Source organism: Zootoca vivipara, chromosome 3 (assembly GCF_963506605.1).
Source record: "Zootoca vivipara chromosome 3, rZooViv1.1, whole genome shotgun sequence".
Taxonomy (NCBI): domain Eukaryota; kingdom Metazoa; phylum Chordata; class Lepidosauria; order Squamata; family Lacertidae; genus Zootoca; species Zootoca vivipara.
In genome coordinates, this window is record NC_083278.1 from 68,288,792 (window position 1) to 68,315,162 (window position 26,371).

Below are 26,371 nucleotides of genomic sequence, written 5' to 3' on the forward strand. Positions count from 1 at the left end.
CTTTGGACTCATTGACCAATACAAAGAAAATGGGAAACGATCAGGATTTAATATCTGATTTAATTTACTAGTCTTGTGATGGAACTACTGAATAGAAGTGTTGAATTGTGTTCTGGGGTTTATACCAAACTGTGAACTAAAAGAGAAGATGAAATTGTTTGAACTGAAGCCACCACAAAGGTCTGATGTGTGTGTGTGTGTGTGTGTGTGTGTGTGTGTGTCAGAATGGGAGAGAGACATGGATAGATTTAACATGCTATTCTATACATTGCAATCTTGAAAGTGAAAATGAAAAGAAATATATATCTCCGTTATGCCTTGGAAAATTAGTTCCAGGGGGGGGGGGAATACTTAATACATACTTCTAAAAAGTCGATAATAAACTTCTTTACACGAGGCATAATCCTTTCAGAGTTTCCATTTATTTCAAATGGAGGAGTTAAGTGCTTAAACTTCATCTGATAAAATGCAAGGATGGAACTGAAAAAATGTTTTATTTTGGCTTGAGCATGCCTGTAATTCTTTTAAAGTTAATTCTAATTTTATTAAGTGACTTTTTAAAAGATTCCACAAAACACCATATCTACTGCAGAACAGCATATCTATCAATATAAAACTATTATATTAGCCTGCTGTTTAAAATGAAGCATTTATCGTGAAAGACTTTACTATTTTGGTTACCGTAATTCTGAAAACATTAAGATCATTGGACTGCTGCTAGCAAGAAATTAAGGGCCTTCACACAGAATCTGCTGTAATAGATCCCTTTTCCACTTGTATTTATTTTATTTGGGGGGGGGGGTGCCCAAATTCTATCCAAAGTCAGGAGCTTGGTTTTACAAAAGATTTCCATCCACCACATGGTGCAAATGTAGCCAAGGGGGAGTGCCAGTCAATGCATAATGATCTAGTTTATCTCTGGTTAGCCTAACTAAGCCAAACTGTCCCTTGATTCTTACATGATATGCTTTCAGTTTAGAACACCATATAGCACTTGTAATGCATCATTACTAGGACATCAAAAGCTAGTTTCTGGATGCTTCTGACCAAATGGGGGCCCATACACATTATGATTAACCACATAGCCTCACCCAAGGAGTGATTTTAAAAAAGTTCCAATTGTCATACACATGCCAGACCAATAATAGGGTAAGAGAGCCCATCTTGCCAAATCATTTGGCCCACTGTCGGCTGGTAACTACCAAAGCTGGTGGGATGGTGAACAGAGCAGCTCATGGGAGGTGGTCCCAGGGTTTTCTTCCATCCTCCTCCCTTGCAAAAATAGTGTGGACACTATGAAATTCTCAGACAAAAGCATTAGAGGGGAAAAGTTGGACACCTTGAAATTTCACATTTCTAGGAGTCAGTATCAAATACCTTGATAAAGCTGTAATTTTTTGGTTCTGCTTGTACCAAGAGAGATGACCTAGTAACCAGCCCCCTCTGATTTGGCCACTGCACTGACTTGTGGATTCCTCCATTCCAGCAGCAAAATTCAGAAATCCTCACACAAGAGCAAATTGACCAGCTTCACAGCGATAACATTTCTCTAAGACACGGTGCAGACTGCATTGCTTTCCACAAAGCTCTTTAATTGTCTGGCTCTGTTTCCTGCCAGATGCTTGGTGATATTGTAGCACAGGCCACAGAGAATATGCCTTGAGGGAAGAAACTGAATTTGCTGTGTTGTTTCTCTTCTAAGAAAACAGTAGTAGGAAAACCCAGAAACATCCATTAAGAAAATACCAATGTATGTGACTTGCAGGGAAAAAAAGCTGGTCATTTTTTGACACTTTGATATTTGGACAAAAAAAATTGTGTGTGCTCACCCGTGTACACAAAGAGAGAATTCTTAATGGAAAACCCTACTGAGTGCAAACCTACCCCCTACTGACATCAACATTTGCTAAAGTCTAAAATGCTCCAAAATAATTAGAGATGATATTTAAGTTATGTAAAACTAGCTTTTGAAGTCTGCAAAAAGTGCTGTAGCACCTTACACAATGCCTGCAAGATTCTAATTTGGGGAACTGAATGCACAGCACGTCTAATTCTCTCAGCCAAAATCCACAAGGGACATCAGCCAATGTACAGTTAGTTTAGGACGATGATCCTGGGTTCCGTGCAAGTTCTGCCACAATGTCCTCAGTCACTTGTGTCATAATTGGGCTCTAGATTCAGGGGTAGGCAAGGAGACACTTCACACCCTTTTGGTTATGTTCTCACCAAGCCAGCCAGGACAGACAGCTGCTTCCAAAAGAGCTTCCAACAACTAGGTGCCCTACAGGTGTTCAAGACTACAACTCCATTCAGCCACAGTCAGCTGTGCAAAGAACAGCAATGAGGTATGTGATTACTCAGAAGTAAGCACCCCTGAATTCAATGGGACTTATTGCTAGGTAAGCGTGTACAGGATTGCAGCCAGTTTTCTGCCAGTTGAAGTATTAATGCACTGATATCAGTACACTTGCTTGTGAGCTGTCCCAATGATTGGAATGGGAGCATATAAAAGAGGCTTGTGAAGTGGTCTAAAGTTTTAGGTCTGGGGTAGCCAATGTGGTGCATGCCAGATGTTCCTGGACCACAACTCCCATAATTCCTGAATGGTTATGCTGACTGGAGTTGATGAAAGTTGTACTCCATGACCTACCTTACATACCAGTATATCCTCAAAGTAACTATTTCAGTCATTGTTTGTAGGGATATACTTGGTGATTAACAGTCCCAGAAAGAAAGAAAGAAAGAAAGAAAGAGAGAGAGAGAGAGAGAGAGAGAGAGAGAGAGAGAGAGAGAGAGAGAGAGAGAGAATTCAAAAAATTAAAACTCAGTATCATATCATCTACACATTTTGTTTTTTAAAAAATACTGGGCAACAACATATTATAGAGGGTCATCTACACTGGTGTGATGACAGGATTATAACTCAGAATTTGTCAGTGAGGCATAGACTGTTTATTAGTAACAGCAGGGCAACTTGAGTGAACATTTCCCCCTCTCAGTATTCTCACTATTGTCATCTCAGTACAATAGTATCACCAGTTTATTCTACGCCATGGTTTATGAAGAAATAAAAAGGAAGGAAGGAATGAGACTCATTTATAAGACAGAGTGACATGAAAAAGAAGCTCACACCTTGAACAGGTTTTATACCCTTCTTTGCCAGGGCAAAATGTGCATCCATATGGTATTGTAACTGACAAAACTGAAAATGTAGTTCCAAGATTCAGAACTAGCCCATTACTCTTCAAAATCAAGCAAAAACAAATGCAAAGTGAATAGTAGCTATCAAATTGCATGAGCTTTGTGGTTTTTCTAAAATGTTGCTTTCATAACCACCCCATCCACATAGGAATTAACACCAAAAATAAATAATTGAAAATCAGACCATTAGTGCTGTCCAAATGCCCAAGAGAATAAAAATATTTTCACCTGGTGACCAAAGGATAACGAAGTCAGCACCAGCTAAGTTGTCTTGAGGATAGCTTTCCACAATTGAGGAGCCACCACAAAAAGGCCCAATTATCACTTGGAGGAGACACACAAAGAAAAACCTCATATGTTGATCACAGGGTCCAGGTAGGTTAAGCAGCAACTAAGGGCCCTTTCTTATGTTACTTTTGCAGAATGGGGGTCTCATGTGGCTACATGTGACCCCATTCTGAAAGCTCTCAGCTACTTGGATAGGGGCCCACAGTGCAAGTCCTTCCCTGACTAGCATCCTATTTGCTTTTCAATATACAGTTTCAATACAGTTTTGTTTCATTGTTGTGCAATGTTGCTACTTATTATAACAAGGCAAAAAAAAATATGCTGCTTTTTTCCTACCCTGAAAAACAAACTATTCCACTACATATATTGAAAGTTATGGCCATGTTCAATCTTGAAAGACTGCTAGATAAGCAACAGCTTAATTGGACACCTACACAATTATCAATTATCTTTGTTCACCAGCATGGCATTTTGTAAGAAGCAGCTTTTTGATAGCATTGTGCCTCTTGCACCATAGATAATCGTTTGTCAGCTTCAAAAAAGTTAGATGCTATGTAGAAAGGCTCCTTATTATTTTCCAATGTTGTTTGTAACTTCTTTGAGTCACTGTCTTTCTTTTTCCTTTCAGATCAGCTTACTTCTCTTATTACAGACAACTGAACTTAACGAACAAAAGCTAAGCAGATAGCAAAAAATGTAACTGGGGCTGCAATCTACTCAGAAGCCTGTCTGAATTCAGTGAAGCTCACTTCCAGGTAAGTGGGGTTAGGATTGCAGCCTTCATTATTGCTTTAATTCCACAAGCTGGAAATCAACACACCAATGAAGAGGGTGGCAAATGGCTTGAGCATGTGCCACCTTGAGTCTGGCCATGAGCAACAGAAGCAGGGACACATTAAAAGGAGGATTTACTCTGTCAAAACTGGGACTTCTGTAACAATGAATAATTAGTTAAATAAAAATGACCATATTGTTCTGACATGGAATGCATCCAACAATGGTCCTGTGCTAGTGGAAAACAGTTCTATCTAATTTTTGCCAATTCCACCTATCAAACACATCTTTCCCTGTGCTCTTTCCCAAAAGCTAATTCTGAGGATTTTGAGTCCCTCCAAAATAGTATGAGTACATGGCATGGGGGGCTACAGCAGGCAAGGGGTTTGGCAAAAATGGACTGCACCATCTTGCAAGAATGGAAGCATTTTTCAATAGTGCAAAGTTGCTGAGTGATACAAGCCACCAAATGCTAGTGTTCCTATTGCTGATTCACATCATTAGATGAATGGGCAGTTATTAGAGGAGAAGGTCATTCTAGTACTTGGGGTGCTTGTCACCACCATGGATATGAAGATATTGTGTGTACATGATAATAAACATGATTAGTAATTAGTTTCATCTAGTAGTGACCACTGCTTCACATAACCAAGTATTCATATGATGAACAGTGTCATGTGAGTCAGCCTAAGCAGATACTCAAATATCTGTTGTTGTTTAGCGGTTTAGTCGTGTCCGACTCTTCGTGACCCCATGGACCAGAGTACGCAGGGCACTCCTGTCTTCCACTGCCTCCCGTAGTTTGGTAAAACTCATGTTGGTAGCTTCGAGAACACTCTCCAACCATCTCGCCTTCTGTCGCCCCCCCCCCTCTCCTTGTGCTCTCAATCTTTCCCAACATCAGGGTCTTTTCCAGGGAGTCGTCTCTTCTCAGGAGGTGGCCAAACATTTGGAGCCTCAGCTTCACGATCTGTCCTTCCAGTGAGCACTCAGGGCTGATTTCCTTCAGAATGGATAGGTTTGATCTTCTTGCAGTCCATGGGACTCAAGAGTCTCCTCCAGCACCATAATTCAAAAGCATCAATTCTTTGGCGATCAGCCTTATGGTCCAGCTCTCACTTCCATACATCACTACTGGGAAAACCATAGCTTTAACTATACGGACCTTTGTCGGCAAGGAGATGTCTCTGTTTTTTAAGATGCTTTTTAATAACTCTCTAGCTTTCTCCATAATCCAGCACATGTTTGCAATTTGGTCTCTGGTTCCTCTGCCCCTTCAAAATCCAGCTTGCACTTCTGGGATTTCTCGGTCCACATACTGCTTAAGCCTGCCTTGTAGAATTTTAAGCATAACCTTGCTTGCATGTGAAATGGGCACAATTGTGCCTAACAGTTATTAGAAAGTATTCAGGTATCTAAAAGATATTAGAAAGTATTCAGAGATTATGGTTGTTTTGCCAACATTTTCAGCAGACCCTTTCCCTCCAAAGTATTCCTTTTTCAGTGATTTTCAGTACTGATTCATGATTTATTTGTACTTTACTCATGCTCTCAGCAACACCAATCAGTTTCTGATTAGGTGAGATAACTCATGTGACTAATCCAAGGAGTGAGAAGCAGGTGTGGGTGGGGAGATAGAAGGACATCAATCAGGTTAATTTTTTCCAGCACAAATTTCCAGGCCAATTAAATGGCTAATTTATACTTGAAAATCAAAAGTAGATTATCTTGCAGTTCCTATGCTATTTTGCCCAAATATTTGATACTGTTAAACTGTATAGTTCCTGATTAGTGCTGAGTTGTGGATATATTCTAAAACAGTTCTGTAACTTTTACTACCGTACAATGTTTATATAGCATTTAAATTCTAAGGCACTTAGTGGGAGGTAAGCCACTATAATTATGATTGGGCCTATAATTGAGTTGCCCAAGGCCATGCAATTAAAAAATGGCCGTGATGGGGTTTGAAGCTTCATCTCTATCCATTGGACTACAATGCCACTGATCATCTGTGTAGAATTATTCTGCCAAGCACAGTGATTGGTACCAGATAGCATCTCTTTGATCTTTCCAAATGTCCACTGCCTAGGAACCTTTCAATGAGCATTACCCAAGAACACCAAGTGGAAATCACTCCTTTGAAAACACTGGTGCTTCAGAAACACTGTACAGTGGAACCTCAGTTTACGAACACAATTGGTTCCAGAAGTCTGTTCATAAACTGAAGTGTTCATAAACCGAAGCGAACTTTCCCATTGAAAGTAATGGAAAGTTGATTAATCCATTCTAGACGAGGAAAAACACCCCCTAAAGCAGCAGGGCCTTCGCTCCGGTGCCTTCGCGGAGGCCGGGGAGCGCTCCCTGGCCTCCGCGAAGGCCCTGGTGCTTTAGGGGGTGTTTTTCCTCGTCTAGAACGGATTAATCCGCTTTGCTCCGATGCCTTCGCGGAGGTCGGGGAGCGCTTCTGCGGCTGCAGCCCAGTCACAGATGTGCTCCCTGGCCTCTGGGAGGCATCGGAGCGAAGGCCAGGCTCTGATGCCTTCCGGAAGCTGGGGCTTCGCTCCGATGCCTTCGCGGAGGCCGGGGAGTGCTTCCATAGCTGCAGCCCAGTCGCGGAAGCGCTCCCCGACCTCTGGGAGGCATCGGAATGAAGGCCCAGCCTACCCGAAGGTATCAGATGCTCCGGTGTCTTCGGGGAGGTTTGGCCTTCGTTCCGATGCCTTCGGGGAGGCCAGGGCTTCGCTCCGGGCCTCCAGGAGGCATCAGAGCGAAGGCCTGTCCTCCCCGAAGGCATCGGACGCTCAGTAGGCCTCAGGCACCTCGGTTTATTAACTTCTGGGTTAGGATAGTTCATAAACCGAAAATTCGTAAACCGAGGTGTTCGTAAACCGAGGTTCCACTGTACTTCAACCTGAGCCCTAAATAAATACTTTTTTAAAGCAAGTTTCATAAGTAGTTAAGGCATAAAATATTGTAACTGACTGGAGCTGGCAGCCCACAACACAAGCCAGTCTTCCTCTGAAAGTTATGAACTGAGTGGAAGTGAAATGCACAAAAACATTTACTTGCACACCGTCTGGTTTCAAAAGGAAGTCCATTCCTTACACCTGTCTGTGAAATACCCAGAATCAATTGCAAGTTTAGAAACATAGCAGAAGTTCAAAGGGGATCTTTTCAGGATTCTTATAAAGATCTACTGAGAAGCATGTTGAAAAATTAATAGTTAAGGTAAGTTCCTGATCCTATAGCCCACAAAGAATGAGCCACTGGGAAGCATTATTCACTTCCACAAATATGTGAAGGTAAAACTAAGAAGTGTGCCTGAGTTGCTCCTTTTCTCCTCCCAGCTAATTAATATTACTTGTGTGCCATGTGTTTTAGATTGCAAGCCTGAGGGCAGCCACACTAAGTGTGAATACATGAATGTGTGAGTCCTAGGGAGCAGCTTGCAGCTGCTTTCTCCTCCCTGGCCCTTTTAGCTGCTGTGGTGACTCAAGTCAAGGTTTAGCTTAAACATTTGGCTTAGATTGTTGCCGGAACCCAGGCTCATGGTTAAACCCTCTCCACACTAACCACAAGCTCAGCAGCTGCAGGCTCCTCTCTGGGAGTTGACATTTGTGAGTCTCACTAAGCCAATGTGATGTCAGAGGTGGATCTTGGGGTCTCAAATTTCAGTGGAAACCTATGTGCATAGCTGCCAAGTTTTCCCTTTTCTCATGAGGAAGCCTATTCAGCATAATAGAATTTCCCTTAAAAAAAGGGAGAACTTGGCAGCTATGCCTATGTGAGGCTAAAATTTGGCACCCCTCGCCTCTCACCTTCCATTCTGCATAATGGTTGCAGAGCCACTTGTGGCACCCCCAGGGCTCTTCACCCAGTGCAACCGAACTGGTCACACTCCCCTAAATCTGCCTCTGGTGATGAGCAAACCATGTCATCATCTTATTACTGGTGTAAGTCATTCCAGAAGCCAATTTTGGCTGAAAAGCAGGTTAAAAATGGCTTTGAAAATAGATGAATATTTAATCCCAAAGTTTTCTTAGAGGTTTGGTTGTGGATACTAAGAAGTCTGGCATTGGGATGAAGGTGTGATCGTTTCCTTGAGAAGTTCAGAGAGAGAACGGCAGGAAAGGCAATGCTGCTCTATCACTGACAGTGAGTGTTTCAATGTACCAGCAGTGAAAGTAAGATAAAAAGACACGACAACGCATCTCACCCACAAGGGCTTCTAACACTTTCGGGAAGCCCTGCTGATATAACTGCTTGTGTGCAGATCCTACAGAGCATGCCAACGGAGAAAGGAAGGTCACTTAGAGATACCAAATCCACATTTCAAAGTACCAGCATCAATAAAAGGTCTTATCATGGGGTTTTGTAGGTAACTGAAACTAAGCATTAATAGCTGTGCACTGCGCTTTGATTTAACAGGTCTTTAAGACCTAAAGCAATTAGTAACAATTCTTTGGTGCTTAATTTGTCATTTCACTTAATTTATTTCTTTTTTTAAAAAAAAATCCCATTTATTTCGGAGGCAGATAAAAAGTGATATGGTTCGCTTTTCTCTAGACGGACTAGTTAAAAGTGGCTAAGCTCTTAGTACAACATTTTCCTGGAAGTTTTCAAGGAAAACAAACACAGCAGCATGTAAGGCATATACAATTGAAAAGGACAATTGATGGCCATGCTGGGTGGAGAAACTGTGGGAGAACACACCGATGAAGAGGAAGCTCTGAATGTATCACACACTGAATCTTATAAAGCCAATACCTCAGAAGTGAAATTACAGCAGAGATGTCTCCTTCCAAACATGTGGATAGCCTTTTAATTCATTAGCACTGCATTCTGAACCCAGCCAAGGAAAAAATGGTTCCTTGTTTGCTTTTACAACAGCATTCAATAGGCAAAAGAATCAGACTTTAAAGGTCAGTCATTTTTAATGAGACAATAGGATGAGTTGAGATGACAGGCTTGATGTGTTGTGTTTTGGACTAATATGTTGGTGGGAACACATCCTAAACTAACAACTGGAGCAGTCTTAGTTTGAGCAGCTCATTCAGTATACCATGTCCATCAGCAGCCAATTCTGGATGTTTTAAGGTCAGAGTTTCTCAAATATCTCCCCACATGCATAAAAAGAATTTCCTGATTTTCCTCAAATGAAGCTGCCCTGGTAGTGCTCTTTTCAGTTAGGGAATAAGCAAGCAATGGAATCAATGAAAAGCAAGTAAGGTCACTGAAAGTAATTCACACTTTCCATGGCAACTGTCTGGATCTCCCTAGCCTTTATATGAAAAACAAGGTTTAAATCCAACCCAGGGGCACTTTGCTTCACAGAATTTACACAGAAGTAGATCTACAATTTAATCCTTCTAATCTACTGTCACATGAAAAGTAATAAACAATGTCCACAAATTTGAGCCACTTACCTATTATAGTTTTCTTTCTGTAAAGCAGTCTGTAAAGAAAATGCAACCCCCCCCCCAAAAAAAAATGCCAGTGGCAAAACACACACACAAGAACACCAACTGAGGGCAGAGCCATACTGTACATTTAAAGTATGTTCAATACAAATTCAACACACATTGCAAACACACTGCACACATTACCCATTCACATAAACCAGGCATCCTCCAGATGTTTTGAACTACAATTCCCATCTTCTCCGACCACTGGTCCTGTTACGTAGCTAGGGATCATGGGAGTTGTAGGCCAAAACATCTGGAGGGCCGCAGTTTGGGGATGCCTAACATAAACTATCAAAACTGCTAAAGAAACGTGTTTACCAGCATAATGTAAGAGGAAGTGACAACTGATTATCTATTCCTTTAGGGAACAATGACTTAGGAAACTCCTACATATTTGTGCAGTGGCAGTAAACTTATTTAACTATGAGGGTTAACTGCAACACATTATATATAGGGCTGCCTCTGAAGACAGTTTGGAAGGTTGCTTGCCAGGGCAAGATAGTTTGAGCATATTACACTGATTCTGGCTCAACTGCAGTGGTTGCCAATTAGTTTCTGGGCCCAATTCAAAGTGCTGGTTTTGACTTTTAAAGCCTGCAATACCTCAAGGACAGTCTCCCTCCATATGAACTGACCTGGACCCTGCAATCATCATCTGAGGTACTTCTTTGGTGTGCCTCCTTCACAAGAGGTTTAGAGGCTTACCACATGAGAATGGCCCTTATCTGCATTGGCTTCTAGTTTGTGAAATGCTCTCTCCAGGGAGGCTTGCCTACATTCATTAAATATCATTAGGTGCCAAGCGAAAACATTTCTCTATAACCAGGCCTTTGACTGATTAACATTCTATAGCTTTTAAATGTGTTTGTGGGAGTGGCTTGCTTTTGTTTTATTATGTATTTTGTTTTCTCATTCTGTATTTTTTATGTTGTAAACTGCCTTGTGATCTTCGGATGAAAGGCAATAAAATAAATAAATAAATAAATAAATATCCATCCTCAGTGGATTTCTTACATTTCTTCTAATTCTGTTCACGATTGGAGATATAAGATTATCTCAGGGTGGATCCACACCATATATTTAAAGGTAATTCAATGCACGTTTAAAGAACATGACACACACACCATAGAATCGTGGGGACTATTGTTTCCTACAAAGAACTAACGTTTCCAGTGCTCTTCAACTACAGTTCCCAGGATTCCATGGGTAAAGTCATGTATTTTAAATGTGCATTGGATATGCTTTAAATGGGATTGGCCCTGAATCTTACAAATAGGATGGTTGTTTTTTTACACCAGGCAATGTTAATGTAACAGGATAAAAAAATAGTCCTGTGCATCCCCCCTCCCCCAAGTAGAAACCAACCTAGAGAAGCAAATAAGTGCCCTTCTCACAAACAACACATGGCTAGGGTATGGGGAAAACTTAACCACCATGAGACACATTCCAATTTGGCTTGGTTTAGAAAGATAAACTCTAAAACCGTTGATATCAGTTTCTTAGTTTTTGTTTAATAATTACTGTTTTTAAAAGCAAAAAAAAATATCTGGGGAAAGAGATAAAAATGTTTTTCTCCTGAAACACCACATGGGAACATTCTAGTACCCCAATATACATTGCAAGTGAGATTGAGGCAGTAAAATATTTCCCACACACTGGTGGGAACTTCTTATCAAGGTCCTGAGAAGATTCCGACATGTCTCTGACATTCTGCATTTTCCTTAGAGTTCTCCTATCAACATACAACTGGTAATCAGACCTTACAGATTTGTAAAGACAATATGAACCAGCAGTTATAGAAAGCTTTCCACCTGTTTGAGGCTTGCCATCCTGGTTATATTATCACTAGTAAAGTAAGGATCCCTTAAAACTTGGCAAATTGAGAAAAGATGAACAGAAGCTCTCACGATCCTTAATAAAATTCTCATTGGGGCAATTTTATTTTATGTTATTTTTCTGCCATGTTCAGGCTTATGAAATCTGGACTTAGCTTTTTTTTTAAAGGTAACATGATAATAAAAAACAATGAAAACTTGTAACATGAGGCCCTTTTGCTCACCCATATTGTTTTCATGTTGCTTAACACTGTTGTGATTTCTGATTCTGATTTTCAAGTGCCATGGGGTTATGCCAAACTCGTTTGATGCTTTTCTCTCTCTCTCTCTCTCTCTCTCTCTCTCTCTCTCTCTCTCTCTCTCTCTCTATATATATATATATATATATATATATATATATACACACACACACACACACACACACACACACACACGAAACACTGGAAATAGTTGATGAAAACGTATTTCCTCTGGGACCACAATATTCACTATTTGTTTTAAGTGCTTGCTGTTTGCTGAACCAGTTCAGAACATCTTTAAATTATCAATCCATCACCTTGTATGCTGCAATGTGTGCAGCAGCCATAGTATACCAACTATGGATTTAGCTAGGGCTGCCATACGTCCTGATTTTCCAGGACATGTCCTGGAATTCGCCTCCAAAAATGGCATCCTGGATTATTTTTTGGAAATCAGGCAAATGTCCTGGAAAACCAGCAACAGGAGTTAAATTGTGCCCAAAATGCCATAAAAAGCTCCAAAACTCAAATTACTGTAGCTTTTACTAAATAAAAAAAAGCTCAACAAACAACAACAACTCTGTCCTGATTTTCACTTTTAGCAAAACCTGCTTGATATAAATTGTAAAACTAAATCTGGGAATAGGACTACATGATTTCAAGTTCTCCAGCCCCTTGTCCATTGCAGTTACCTTTTTCCGAACCTTTTTGAAAGAGAAATCTCTCTCTCTTTTACTTGGATGGCAGACTATTTTTTATAAAAAGACCAACAGCTCCAACTCCTTCCCTCTACATTGCTTTTTAAAAATCAGATCTACCAAAACATAGATGACCAAATTATCCCAGGATGAGCTTTAGCACCCAAAAGTAACTTTTTTGTCTATAACATCCTAAAAAGCAGAGAGAAGGAATGTGTTCAACACTTTTTGTCCCAGCAGCTGGGTGACACTCTAGACCTAATGGACGGCACAAGCTATTGAAGTGATTCAGCATAGTGTGCCTGAAAGATGAATTGTAAGAGAGACAGATGACAGTTTTATAACTCTCAAATATCTGTGAAGTGATGGGCATCCCACTATTCTTTTCAAAGCTGACTTATCTTTTAACCTATCAGAAAGGCTCATTTTCTACAGCAAAGTACTGTCAGCAGACAGTCAAGCCAGCACCAGCAGCACAGTGAAACAGTTTAATGGACTATATTGTGTTGTGCTTGAGATGGAGAAAAGAATAATATCTATTTATTTTCCAACTGTGTATACCTTTCCAGAAATTCTCTCTCCCTGTCCCTGCTCAAGAGCACTTTAATCATTCAAGGCTTCATACATGCCGGTTTACAAAGTTTCCCTCTACCTCTCCTACCACACACTGGCTGAAGCATGAAGATATTGGCTTATATTAGCCAGAGTTGTGGTTTCCTGGCTTGTTAATTGACACTAAGTATGGAACAGTTCCAGTATACAACTATAAACATGCTGTCTTTATGGACCAAATGGGGAACTCTAGCATAATACAAGCCATGAACTTTACACCAAAATCAGGATATGGTGTGAGGAAAGAGTGCTTTGATGCTAATTCCCAGGTTCATAAACTGGGTTTCTTAAACTTTAAATGATTCTCTGAACTGGACCACTGTCTCCTGCCAGATTTAAAAGTGGATCCCTTGACATTATTATTATTATTATTATTATTATTATTATTATTATTATTATTTACACGTTTTTATTCCAGAATTGCAAAAATGACCATTGCATATGTATGCAACATTTGTGTCCCTAATAGATTGGATGAGGGAAAGCAGGCAATGCAGGATCAACACAATGATTTCTGTTATAAAACCCCTAGAAACTCTATTGTGGAAAGTGTGACTCATATTCCATTGTAACAAAACAGAATTAAAATTAAGTAGCACACCCTAAAAATGCAGTCTTCGTATTGCCAGGATACAGTGTTTGGCATTCTTCAAGCTGACTTACCGAACATCTGTACAGGTTATACATGATATGCACCGACTATTTGTTGTAATGAGGTTCAGTGCCACAGATGTCTCACTGTCAGAGGTTGGGTGTGCTCCACATTTAAAGTAGAATTCCTGCAATATTGAAGAAGAGATAAAAGGAAGATTACATACTTGCACTTCATGTCCTCTCTTTATCTTAGTCGAAGTGAAGTCTGAGGCAGTAGATAAATCACTACTGCTAGTGGAAAAAGGGGATGCTCATTAGGAATGCTTTAGGAAGGATGCCTCACAGTATCTTTGTACAAGGTGTATATTTTGCTCTTTGGACATCATCTGAAGAAAGAGAATGCATTAGCACTTGCATAGATTCTGTGATGGTTTTCTTGCAGGAATGAGGGATTAATGGAGAACCAAATTGGTACAGAAATAAAAAGGTCCTGGATTCTACAAGGATTTATCCACATGCAGGAAGCTGTTTCCTCACTCAGACCTTACTCACAAGAGTCTGTTGTTGAGTAGTGGATTTCCCCACATCCAGATGCTAATCAAGGTAACAAATGTACACTTCCACTTCTAGCTTGGGAAGCATATTAGAGCCAGGGCAAGGCAGTACATGAATGCAGTGGAAGCTAAACCAGAGAATGAGACCATTCAGATGTCGCTGCCTTTAACGCCCTTCAGCCCCAGCCAGCATAGAGAATGGTCAGGGGTTATGGGAGTTATGGCCCAAAAAATATATGGAGGGCCATCAATTCCCTATCCCTGGTCCAGCGTTAATGAATTTCTGAGTTGAAATTCAGGGAATAGAAGGCATTGCTCTTTGACTAGGCAGAGACAGAAAGCCAGACTCCTAGTCTCTTCCAGTTCTATTTCTATCAATACATTGGGAGTAAAGCATAACTCTGTTGAAACCATCACTGGTCTATAACCTTATATGGTTATAACCTATAATCTGGTCTATAACCTTATATGGAAATACAGACAGAAACGCGCAACATGAGCAGAAATGTTGCTTATCAAAAGAAGATGTTTATGTGGTTGTTGTAGGAGGAGTGGGGGTGACCCCCCCTCCCAAGAAGACATTACGGAAGCATAAAAAGTTACCCAGTCAAAAAGTATATCACTGGAGAGCTTCTGTACACCTCTGTACAAAGTGTTGTAAACCCAACAGAATTATATCTACTGCTATGGGTATGACAAAGTGTAAACAGAAGACATAAATATCCCAGCAACAAAGAACAGAGTGTACTATCGTGACACACTGTGCTGTGTGCTGCATTTAATAAGGAATATATTCTTGATGAAAGGGATTCTGTCCCCCCTCCCAATATATAGTTTACTGCCTCCATACTGTTGTTGTTGTTTTTTATACAGTCATTTAATGTATAGATAGCAAGTAAGAATGCAGCTCTGTGGTATAATTTGATCCTATTCATTTCAACTAGGTATTTTCAAAAATTGTCAAACCTGTAAACAGCAAGAACCATTTCCAGGAGAAACTCATGCCCACATTGTTCTTCATGATATGAATAACTTGCCGACTGTACTACATCATGTTGCATTGTAAACAACTGATGGACCAGAACAGATATATTATAGCGGTGTTGACTACTGGAGTCTGACATGCACCACATGAACATTTGCTTCTCCCCAAAAAATAAAATACTGTGATGTGAAAAACAACACCCCCTTTTCTGAGTATTTCATAAAAAACAGATAATTTAAGTCGGTCTTGCAAAGTGGTGATTCAATCATGACCACAAGAAGTGTTTTAGAATATTGTAGAATATTATTATTGTGCTGTTCTTTCTGAATTCCAACTTGAAATGAGTCTAAAAGAAAGTCTAATGCCGTGAAAACCCAGTAAAAAAGATAAAAGAATGAAAGCACACAATTTCTTCCTCTCCTTCTATTTTTCCCTAATAACATTTATCTGGATATTTATCTGGTGAGGGGAGAGACTCCATCAGGCAAGGCTTCTTTCCACCTGCCTTGCCCCACCCTCTTGTCTCTGCTTCTCAATTTGTATTGTATTATTTTATGTACTGTGGCTTGCCATTGTTTTATTGATTATAGTTTAGAAATTATTTATTGTAACTGTTGAGTGGATTTCTGTTTAACTTTTATATGTTATTATTATTATTATTTAATACTAATGATTGTTGAATGTTACTTTTTGATGGAGGTTGCCTGTTTTAAAGTTATGTTTTATTATTACATTTTTGTATTGCATTAGATTGTTATAAGATGTACAATTTTTGTTTCTTCAGCTTGTAAACTGCCTTGAGTATTGTAAGATAGAAAGACAGTATACAAATTAAAAATAATGATGATGATGATGATTTATCAAGACTTTGGGATCATTGACTTTGGGATTTGGTGTCAATACTAATGGTTAATGACTTGCAGTTTCACCAAAATGCACATAAAATCTGTGTTCACACATTGATATCACATACATTTCCTTGAACATCTTTTTAAAATTCCTGCAGGGGTGTAATACCACTGGTAAATATATGGCTCTGTATCATGAACCTGATATAGTTGGAGAATTTAAAAAGACAACTTTCTCCAATAATTTGTCCTTCTGCCATTATTATAAAAATTATACATTTGTTAAGAATAATTTAGATATTTGTAGGCTACAATCCTATGCACTCACTTAAGTGGGAATAACTCTCATGGAACTTCATGTGGCTTACTTCTGAGTAAGGTAAAAGGTAAAGCTAAAGAACCCCTGGATGGTTAAGTCAGTCAAATTCGACTACGGGGTGCGGAGCTTATTTCCGCTTTCAGGCCGAGAGAGCTGGTGTTTGTCTGCATACAGCTTTTTCCGTGGCCAGCATGACAAAACGGCTTCTGGTGCATGGAATACTGTGACAAGTGCCAGAGTGCACGGAAACGCCGTTTACCTTCCCACCACAGTGGTACCTATTTATCTACTTGTGCTGGTATGCTTTCAAACTGTAGGATCCACTGTTAATGTAATTAACAGTGTGGAGTGGAGTGGAGCTAATGGCCCTCAAGTCCCTTTCAGATAAGCAGATTTGTAACAGAATACGCTGTAACTACGGTGAACTGCTAGGCATTTAATCAATACTATGATTTAGATATGAAGTTTAAATTGATATAATGTGGGTTTGGTTTCTGGGGAGCTACAGAGCAATCCTAAGTGGGGTTGGGGAGCAGTGCAGGGATGGATCCATTGCTGAATAACAAGCTCTGTGAGCTTGCACCAGGCAAAGCAGAACAGGTGTGTGTAAGAGCAGTTTTTCTTTCTTTTTCACTATGCCAGCTCTAGGGTGGCATAGCTGAGGGACCAAAGAATTGAGCCCCTTGGGGAAGCAAAGGCTTTGAGTGCAGCAGATCCAAAGCTGTTGGTACACTATCCGCATCTCCCAAATGTGCCATATAATGGCTTTCTGCCTGCTTCTGCTGGCAAGAGAACCACCAGCGGTAACTTTCCACCTGTCTGGGCACAGCTGAGGCCTCTGCCATCAGAAACATTCCTTTCTACTGGATAGGTATCATTCTGCAATATTAAGCCCTTTCTATCATCAACACCATTGGCGGAGTTTAATGCTACGTCCAAAGCAATTCCCACCGAACCTGTGCTATTATTTCCAACAAGCCTCTTTTATTAGCAGGGAAGGAAATTATGGCACGTAAGAAGCTACCACATTTCTTACACATGGATATTCCATTAAGTTGTAGTTAGCTACATTGCTGTCTCCAGAGACCAGATATAATAACTTGCATCATTAGTAATTAATCTGCATTTTGGGGGAAATGTTGCTAATTATTTTTGAATTCTAATTGTGTGTGCTCTCTGTGTAGAATGCCGTGCAAGTTATTAACAGAAAGGAAATTATTAGTTTTTGTAAAGCAGCCAATAGATAGAACGTACATCTATCCTTTTTTGTTTGTTTTTAAAGGACAATATTGCTGGAGGAGACTCTTGAGAGTCCCATGGACTGCAAGAAGATCAAACCTATCCATTCTTAAGGAAATCAGCCCTGAGTGCTCCCTGGAAGGACAGATCGTGAAGCTGAGGCTCCAATACTTTGGCCACCTCATGAGAAGAGAAGAATCCTTGGAAAAGACCTTGATGTTGGGAAAGATTGAGGGCACGAGGAGAAGGGGACGACAGAGGACAAGATGGTTGGACAGTGTTCTCGAAGCTACGAACATGAGTTTGACCACATTGCGGGAGGCAGTGCAAGACAGGAGTGCCTGGCGTGCTATGGTCCATGGGGTCACGAAGAGTCGGACACGACTAAACGACTAAACAACAACAACAACATTGCCATAAAAAGCATGATTACCAAATATACAAGTAACATTTCTCCCCAAAATTAAATCCAGATAATATTTGTTTGCTGATTAACAGGCTGGCTACAAACCTCAAAGAACTTAATCCATTGTAGTACAGTTAACTCTCAAACTATCCAGCCTCTTGGTCTGTGTGCAGTTAGCATTTTGCTTCAATGAAGTAACCCTCTATTTTCTATGCAGTACTTGGAAGAACAGGCTAACATGCTAGAAGTGTGTGTGTGTGTGTGTGTGTGTGTGTGTGTGTGTGTGAGAGAGAGAGAGAGAGAGAGAGAGAGAGAGAGAGAGAGAGAGAGAGAGAGAGAGAAACACTCACCCATCAACTCTCCCTCTAGCTTGAATAAAAATACCTACTGTTAAACAACCTATTTTTTGAAACATTTGTAACAGATTGGTTTGACTTTCAAGCCTGTTCCAAAACTCAGTCCTGTCATGCTCCCATCCCTAAGACACAGGGAGGGTTCAACTCTAAGACTCACTGCCTTATCCCATCCCCATCTACCACTGAAGTCAAGCCCTCCTGGGCACCTTTGGGGCATCACACCTGAGACGCCCAAAGTGTCTCTTTCAGACTTAGTTTATTATCCAAAGCCTCATGCACTGATTCGGGGAAGAGGAAGTATAATGAAATTGCATGCAGAATCATAACTTCCCCTCTGTGGCCTAGCACCTCATTCAGAAATATTTTTAAAGTGTTCTCATACATTTCTCACCCCCGCTCCCCGCTCTCTCTCTCCCACAAAGGTCAGAGTTGATCTATTAACTGAGACCAAGCGTACTGGATCTGGACAGCCTTGATGAAGAACTGGCAAAGGAGACTGAGCCCAAAGAGCTTTTATCATGAATAGCAGGTCTTTTCTCCGACTTCGCCAGAGGCATTCTGAAAAGGGCAGTGGGTTCAGTCAGTCACCACACAGACAGAAAGCAGATATTGGAGAGAGACACTCACATTGCTCTACTGTTGATGGTCATATTCAATTTTTTGTGCACTTTCAAAGCCTTTATATTGAGCTACCCAAGAACTTATTGCTGCCCATTTACTTGGAAATGCTTTGACTAAACGTGGAGATATACATTATTCTCAGCAGTAATAGTACAACTTGTTATGCAACATTTTTGAACACCTGAGTCACTGTATTCCCTCTCACTACATCAGGAATGGGAAATCTGGTGCTCTCCAGATGTTGTCAGACTACAGCTCCCACCTTCAGTGACGATGGGCCATGCTGGTGGGACTTGGAGTCCTTGCAATGTCTGGAGGACCAGAGATTTCCTAGTCCCTTCCTACATTTTTTTCAAATGAAATTTTGTTGAATTTCACAAATTAAGCAAAGGGGCAAGGAGAGTGTCTTGGGGCAACAAGTATTTAAAAAAATACTTCTGCCACAAAACAGCTTACAATCTCAAATAAAAAACAACTCTGGTAAGCAACCTTGCAGCTGCATTTTGAACCATGCTCTCTGGAACCCTGCCCACAAAGGCTAATTCAAGCTAGCAGGGGGGTGGGGGTATCTTGTGGGAAGCCCTCCCTGGACCCTGAGGTACTTGGCAACTACTGATCACCTACTAGGCCATGTTCAACATCATTTTAATGTACAAAGCCCTGAACAACTCAGCCATGTTACCTGAAAGACCACCTGCCTGTAAGAGCATTTATACCATATGGAGAAATTCTGCTTGTGCTATCACACCATACAGAGTCTCATAGGGCAGTGAACCAAAAACGGGCATTTTCTACTGTGGCCCCTGTACTGTAGAATGCTCTTCTCTCTCTGCCTTGTGTGAAGCAGCAATTGGGAATTGTTTCAAGCATCTTGTGAGGACTTATCTTTTTGCCCATGCATTCCTTGATCCACAAGAATGGACCCTGGTTTATGTGTCTGAATTTCTGATCCATTTGCTTCCATATTTCTGCATTATTGCTTCGAGGTTCTGTTTTTCCTTTAATGATTTATTGCTTATATTTTAGAATCTGCACCATTGAATATTTTTGAAAGATTAAGCAGTTTACTTAGCCTTTTAAAGTATCTGCTACAGAGGGGCTTTGGACATGATTCTACTGGGGAAGAGTCATTAGCTCAGTGGCAGAGCATCTGCTTTGCATGCAGAAGGTCCCACTCAATTCATGGCATCTCCAGGAAGGGCCAAGAGACACCGCTTTCTGAAACCCTGGAGAAGCACTGCCAGTGTGTAGACAATCCTGGGATAGGTGGACCAACAGTACTACTTAGTATAAGCATCCTGTGGTGGTTCATCCCACTCCTCCTCTCTAGACAAGTTATACCACAAAAAAATATACTTTCCCCCTCTCTCACTACCAGCATCATTTGATGTAGTTAGAAAAACTGAAGCCATGATTAAACCCATTTTCAACTGTCCACATCTACCTTCTGCATGCCTGGGCAATACCACATGAAAATTGCAAAACCATAGCTAGAGGTCATAGTTTGTTGAATCCAGCCTGAATTATTTGAGGAGGTAAGTGCCAGCAATAAAATTTAGGTCACGATTCATTCTAGCTGTATTGAACCCAATCCACTGCATTAACATATAGATTGTTAAAGATATGTATGGTCTAATATGAGCTACAAATAAAGCTTGGCATCAAAGCAGCTATTTAAAATGTATCTCCATCATCTTATGCTAGACATCGCTGCTGATTTTCAGGTCTTACATGTATATATCAGCCCTCAAAGTAGAATCCAACTGTTCAATTTTATTATCAAGTGTTTCCTGTAGAGAAACCATCCATTCCTCCAGGCTTAATTTCCACAGGCAATCAGATTTGAATTTGTATGCCAATTTAAGACTCCAAAGGGGCTCCGTGAAGGAAAAGTTCAAATACACTAACAGACTGAGTCCTCTGGCAATGTCTCACTTAGAAGAGGAAAAGAAACACTTTATTGTCAGATCTGTGTGCCCTTCCCTTTTCACACAAACTAACCAAGCCTTCAAGAAAAAGCCACTGATCAAAGCCATATAATAATTACACAAGTACACTAAGACAGGAAAGGAAACTATAACATTGGTGAAGTGATCACGAGAACGCATATCCATATAATCATATTTCTCAAAGAGGTTCAAGTGAACATAATCTAGAAAAAAAATAAAAAAATTCCTTCAGTAGCACCTTAAAGACCAACTAAGTTTATATTTTGGATCTACAGGTTTACCACTCCCATCAGCCCATCTCCCATTCCCACCCACCCCCACCACCCTCTGTATATATATAGGGTCTGACACTGTTTCTAGTGTATCTGAAGAAGTGTGCATGCACACGAAAGCTCATACCAAAATATAAACTTAGTTGGTCTTTAAGGTGCTACTGAAGGAATTTTTTTATTTTGCTTCGACTCAGACCAACACGGCTACCTACCTGTAACTATAATCTAGAAAAGAAACTCAATACATGCAATGTCATCCAGCCATTTTCCACCATCCACCCCCAGCTGCCTTGTATCCCTTGAATCACAATAATTCAAACTGTATCAGAGACAGTGAATCTGGGATTGCATATAAATTCAAAGTCTTTTACATTAATTTGACACTCAGGGTGTTTTCTTTCATCTAGTTCAGAGGGGTTTGCAAAGGAAAGAAACAAAAACCCATGATGTATGCCTTTAAAAAATGGGTAGAGAAACTTCTGCAGACTACACTAACCAGCAGTTTTTAATACTGTGGTCTTTGATGACATACCACTCTGTTTTCATCGTTCCAGATAGACAGCAAAAGGAGTTTTTCTACTAGATCAAGTATGGGAAACGTGTGGACTAAAACTCCCATCATCCTTGACTATTTGCCATGCTGGCTGGGAATGGTGGTAGTCCAACTATACCTGTTCCCCATTACTGTTCTAGATAAACCAGAAAGTATTGCCAGGTGAATTGCATTCAGTTTAAGGGGACAGATAAGTTATTACTCAAACCTAGTATAAGGAGGTTTTCAGTATCTGACTCATGTCTTCTGATGCCAGTAACTCTTCACTTTATTCAGCCGTGTAACCCACACCCACCCACACAATTTAAAATTAATAAATAAAATAGGATAACCACCAATGTACAATAGTAGGGATCATGTATGATTGTTAGAAAAGACAAATATCCCAGTGATGTTCTTTTCAGTTTTTAGAACAGTTCAAAATGGTCATTTCAAAATTTATTAGCATTGTACAAAATACAATGCATATTTTATGAAAGAGAAAATTGAGGGTTTTTTTTTGTTATATCATATTTTTTTTGCTGGACTGGAAATGACTTTGACTTCTATCAAAGTTTTGCTTAATGGGAAAGTAATGTATTACTTGTCTCCCCCTTTTTATTCCTTTCTTCCAAGATTTCTTTCAATATGGTCAGAAGTAATCTTACTTCAAGGTGTGTGTGTATTTCCACCGTGACAGAATATTCATTTTATATAGCACATAACTGAGGCCCTAGAAGTATTAACAAAATTGACTTTTCTTGTTGAAAAGCAGGGGTAAAAATGTTTTCCCCTTACTATTATTCTAATTCACTCTGTCCTATATCTGGTGCTCCTAGGTCAGTGAAATCCTATACAGATCTACTTAGTAAGCTCCACTGAATATAACTGAACTTACCAATGCTTTTTTTCTTAAAAAAATGTTTAGGGGTACTCTCATTTTGACTCAAGAAAATCACCATTTTATAGTTCAAATCAGGGAAAATAAATACAGTAAATGGACATAACATGTTTAGGGGTATGTGTACCCAGCATACCTCCAGGAAAAAAGCACTGGAACTTACGTCCTAGTAAGTGTACAAAGGATTGCAGCCTTTGGGATACAATTCCATACTGAGTTACCTGGAAGTCTATGATTTTGTTTTGTAAACCACATTGGGAGTTAGTTGAAAGATAGAATACACACACACACACACACGCACACGCACACGCACACACACACACATATATATATAGAGAGAGAGAGAGAGAGAGTATAGTTGTTTAACTAGGAAAAGCTATAAAATCAACACTGGAATTGAAGCTGTGTTCTTGGAAACTGTTTTTGTGTAAAGTTATACAGTGCAATCCAAACCCAAGGTCCACAGGGATGAGATAATTTTGATTTAGTGAATCTTGGGCATTCTCAGCTGAGCCAGGCTGTAAGTCTCTTACTCCAGCTCAGATCAAGATATTCTGAATGAGCAAGCTCCTTAAAATGGCATAATTTATGCCAGTGTAAACCCCAAAATGAATATTCAAGGGATGTGGTGGAGGCAGGACAGGGCAAGGAGAGACTTACACCTATTCCAAACCCTGTTCAGCTTGGTTGTGTCACCTAGGGCACAATCCTTGAAACCTAGGACCTATACTCACCTGCTGGCTCAACCTGGGGCTCCTAATGGTGTTTGGAATAAGGGTAACTTACACTGGCTTGAGTTACACCAGCTTCCTATAGTTAGGACTGCTGTTAGTCATGTTCAAACATTTTGTTGTTTAGTCGTTTAGTCGTGTCCGACTCTTCGTGACCCCATGGACCATAGCACGCCAAACATACCGCTGCACATTGGTAAAAGACCACCCCAATATAATCTTGATACAATAGCAGCCAATCACATCAAATTTGCTTTTTATTTTCTAGTCAATGCACACAAGCCCATATCACACACAAAAATGATGCAACCCTACATAACAGCATCAATATTTCTTCTTTTTCTTTTGCAGTTTATCATTGTGTATGTCTGCTTTGGTAATGTACTGGGGGAGGTTTGCAAAGGAAAAAAAAGGAACTGTAGCAAACTATGCATGCACAGTGGTTTCCACAAAAATTGGAAAACAACAAAGGATAATTGCTAATATTGCACTTCAGAAGCAAGGCCAGCTGAAACTCCAGAACACTGCAATAAATTTGGATCAGAATTTCAGGAGCATTCTTAGAGAAAGGAGCCACTAAATCACTGTATAATTTATATTAGGTGGGAAGTGTATTACCAGAACAGTTCAACTTCATATTTAAATTGTAAACGTAGTCGGCTGCTTAGATTTTACTGGGGATTTTATTTCAACTGATAAGCTCATTGCTCTGCTGAGACACATAGTATCAGGTTCTTATATAATTGCTTGAGATATTTTATCCATCACATATAAAAAAATCACCCTGTGGAAACAAAATCCCCTTCCTCAAATCACTGGCTGCTACTGAATGAGACCAGCAGTCTTTAGCTATCACAGCAAACCCTTTAAAGTTGCTCAGGTGTCTTTTTTTGTGTGTGGAAAGGCAAGCAGCATTCACGTTTTAGAGTAAGTAATTGCCAAGTATGGTAAATCCAATGAGGAAAGAACAAGGGCAAACCCACATGCGCCTGCATGTTCACTCCCATCTCAGAACAAAGAACATTTCCAGGCAACATGTGTATATAGCAGACATGGAACAAAGCAACACTGCCATTGAAGCCAATGCTGCCATTGTCAAGAAGGAAATGCCTACAGCATGTAATCTCCCAGAGAATCATAACTTCTTACTACAAAACCTTTAAAAATAGAAATTAAAGACAAAACAACGAATCAGCAAACATATGAATGAAGTTCAAGCATACAAAGAAAGGCAAGGTCTAGTGGAAATTCTAAAGCATTGATCCATTAAAATAAATAAACAAACACGTTTTTAAAAGAAGAAGAGGGGCTTCCACACTACCAGAAAACAATTTACCGGTAAAGGTATTCCCCAAAATGAGTGGCAAGCTCAGAGACAGCACAGATCCATTTTCCACTGTGAAATAGCTTGGCATTTCCCAGAGTTAATTAGAGCCTTCAAAATCCTTTTAGGGAAGTGTTTGCTTGAGCAGCAATTACCAACCAGAATAATGGATGGAAAATATATGAAGATATAAGTTAATAAGATATACTACAGTGAACTTTATAGATGAAATTTTGAATTCTAAGGGGCTTCTTAAGAATGTTCTGAGTCAAGCTGGGTGTGGAGTTAATACTAAAATTTACTTATTTAAAGCATTATTATTTTTATCTTGCTGTTCAGATGAAAATAGGTAGAGTGGCTCAAAAAATTAATATAGTAACCTTGCAGTTCAGATTGTCTGCCTTCAGGCTTGCAGTCTAAAAGGCATGGCACAAAAGGAAGAGTTTGGAAGGTGGGAAGAAACAAGCTCAAACACTAGCCTCTGTTACGAAGTGCCTGCAATGGCCAGCTGGGATGGAACAATTCTGAAAGAAGGAGCCAAAGGTTACTGGTCCTTCAGCAGTACCAATGGAAACTCATCACACTCTTCCAAATACCGTATCTTGATGTGCATTTGTGAAGCTGGTCTCTTAGCTGATCCAATAGAATTCACCCATGGCATTCAGGCAGCACCTCTGTGTGAACATCTTCATCATGAGCATAATTTGCTCCAGCTTCATGGCTTATTTTCAAAATTACAAATAGCCCTTCCTAATAGCTTATATTAGGATCAGAGCTGGATACTCTGCCCATTCGTAGCTCTCAGGCAGGCCTGAGCGGTAGGCTTCCCCACTCAGTAATGTCAGATGAACAGTAGCCTTGTCCAGCCAGCTAGCTAGGCCTGGTAGCTCCTGTCTGCCCCTCCCATCTCCTCTGCTCCTGTGTTTGATGGGGTGAGGCTCTCACAGCCAGAAGTGACCCCAGACTCATTGTGTAGAGACCTCTTGTCTTCCAGCTGGAATCTTGGGGCCCAAAAGTTCTGCAGGAATGAGATTCCTCTGTGTAGGTGGCTGTAGCATAGTGGGCTGCTTCCTGCACTCCCTTTCTAAGGAGACCCCTGGTTCAAAGTCAGGAGTGAACTGACACTATGTTGAAGATGCTGCACTCATAGCTGCCAAGTTTTCCCTTTTCTCGCGAGGAAGCCTATTCAGCATAAGGGAAAATCCCTTAAAAAAAGGGATAACTTGGCAGCTATGGCTGCACTTCCACAGTATAGTAGAAGGGTGTGTTCTGCACCTCTTCCATAACCTTGCTGCGTTTCCAGCCTGCTATTTTTATTCTTACCACTGTGCTTTAAAATTGTACAAGAGGGTGTCAACAGAGGGATGGAGGGCTCCATCCATCCTCCACTAGCCTCATTTAGGAGCAAAGCACAGGCTATACCGGTAATCTTGCCTTTTTAGAAGCAGACAGATAACATGGGGCTAATTTATAAGGCAGGCACAGTCAAATCCAACTGGCAATGTGAACAGATGATTGTTACTAGGAGGAACAAGAACCATTGCCAAAGCTGCAGACATTCACTGTTGCAAACAACAATGAACCAGTGTGTGTGGGGGGGGGATTAAGATTTTAGGGTTTTTTCTTTC

General features: G+C 40.3%; 1 protein-coding gene across 1 annotated transcript in view; it reads right to left on the reverse strand.

Moving 5' to 3' along the window:
• Positions 1-26,371, reverse strand: part of PRKN (parkin RBR E3 ubiquitin protein ligase) — a 611,971-nt gene that overhangs the window by 277,749 nt on the left and 307,851 nt on the right. The window contains exon 6 of the mRNA XM_035108599.2: positions 13,776-13,891. Coding sequence (XP_034964490.1) covers positions 13,776-13,891 — 116 coding nt within the window. The remainder of the gene's footprint in view (positions 1-13,775; positions 13,892-26,371) is intronic.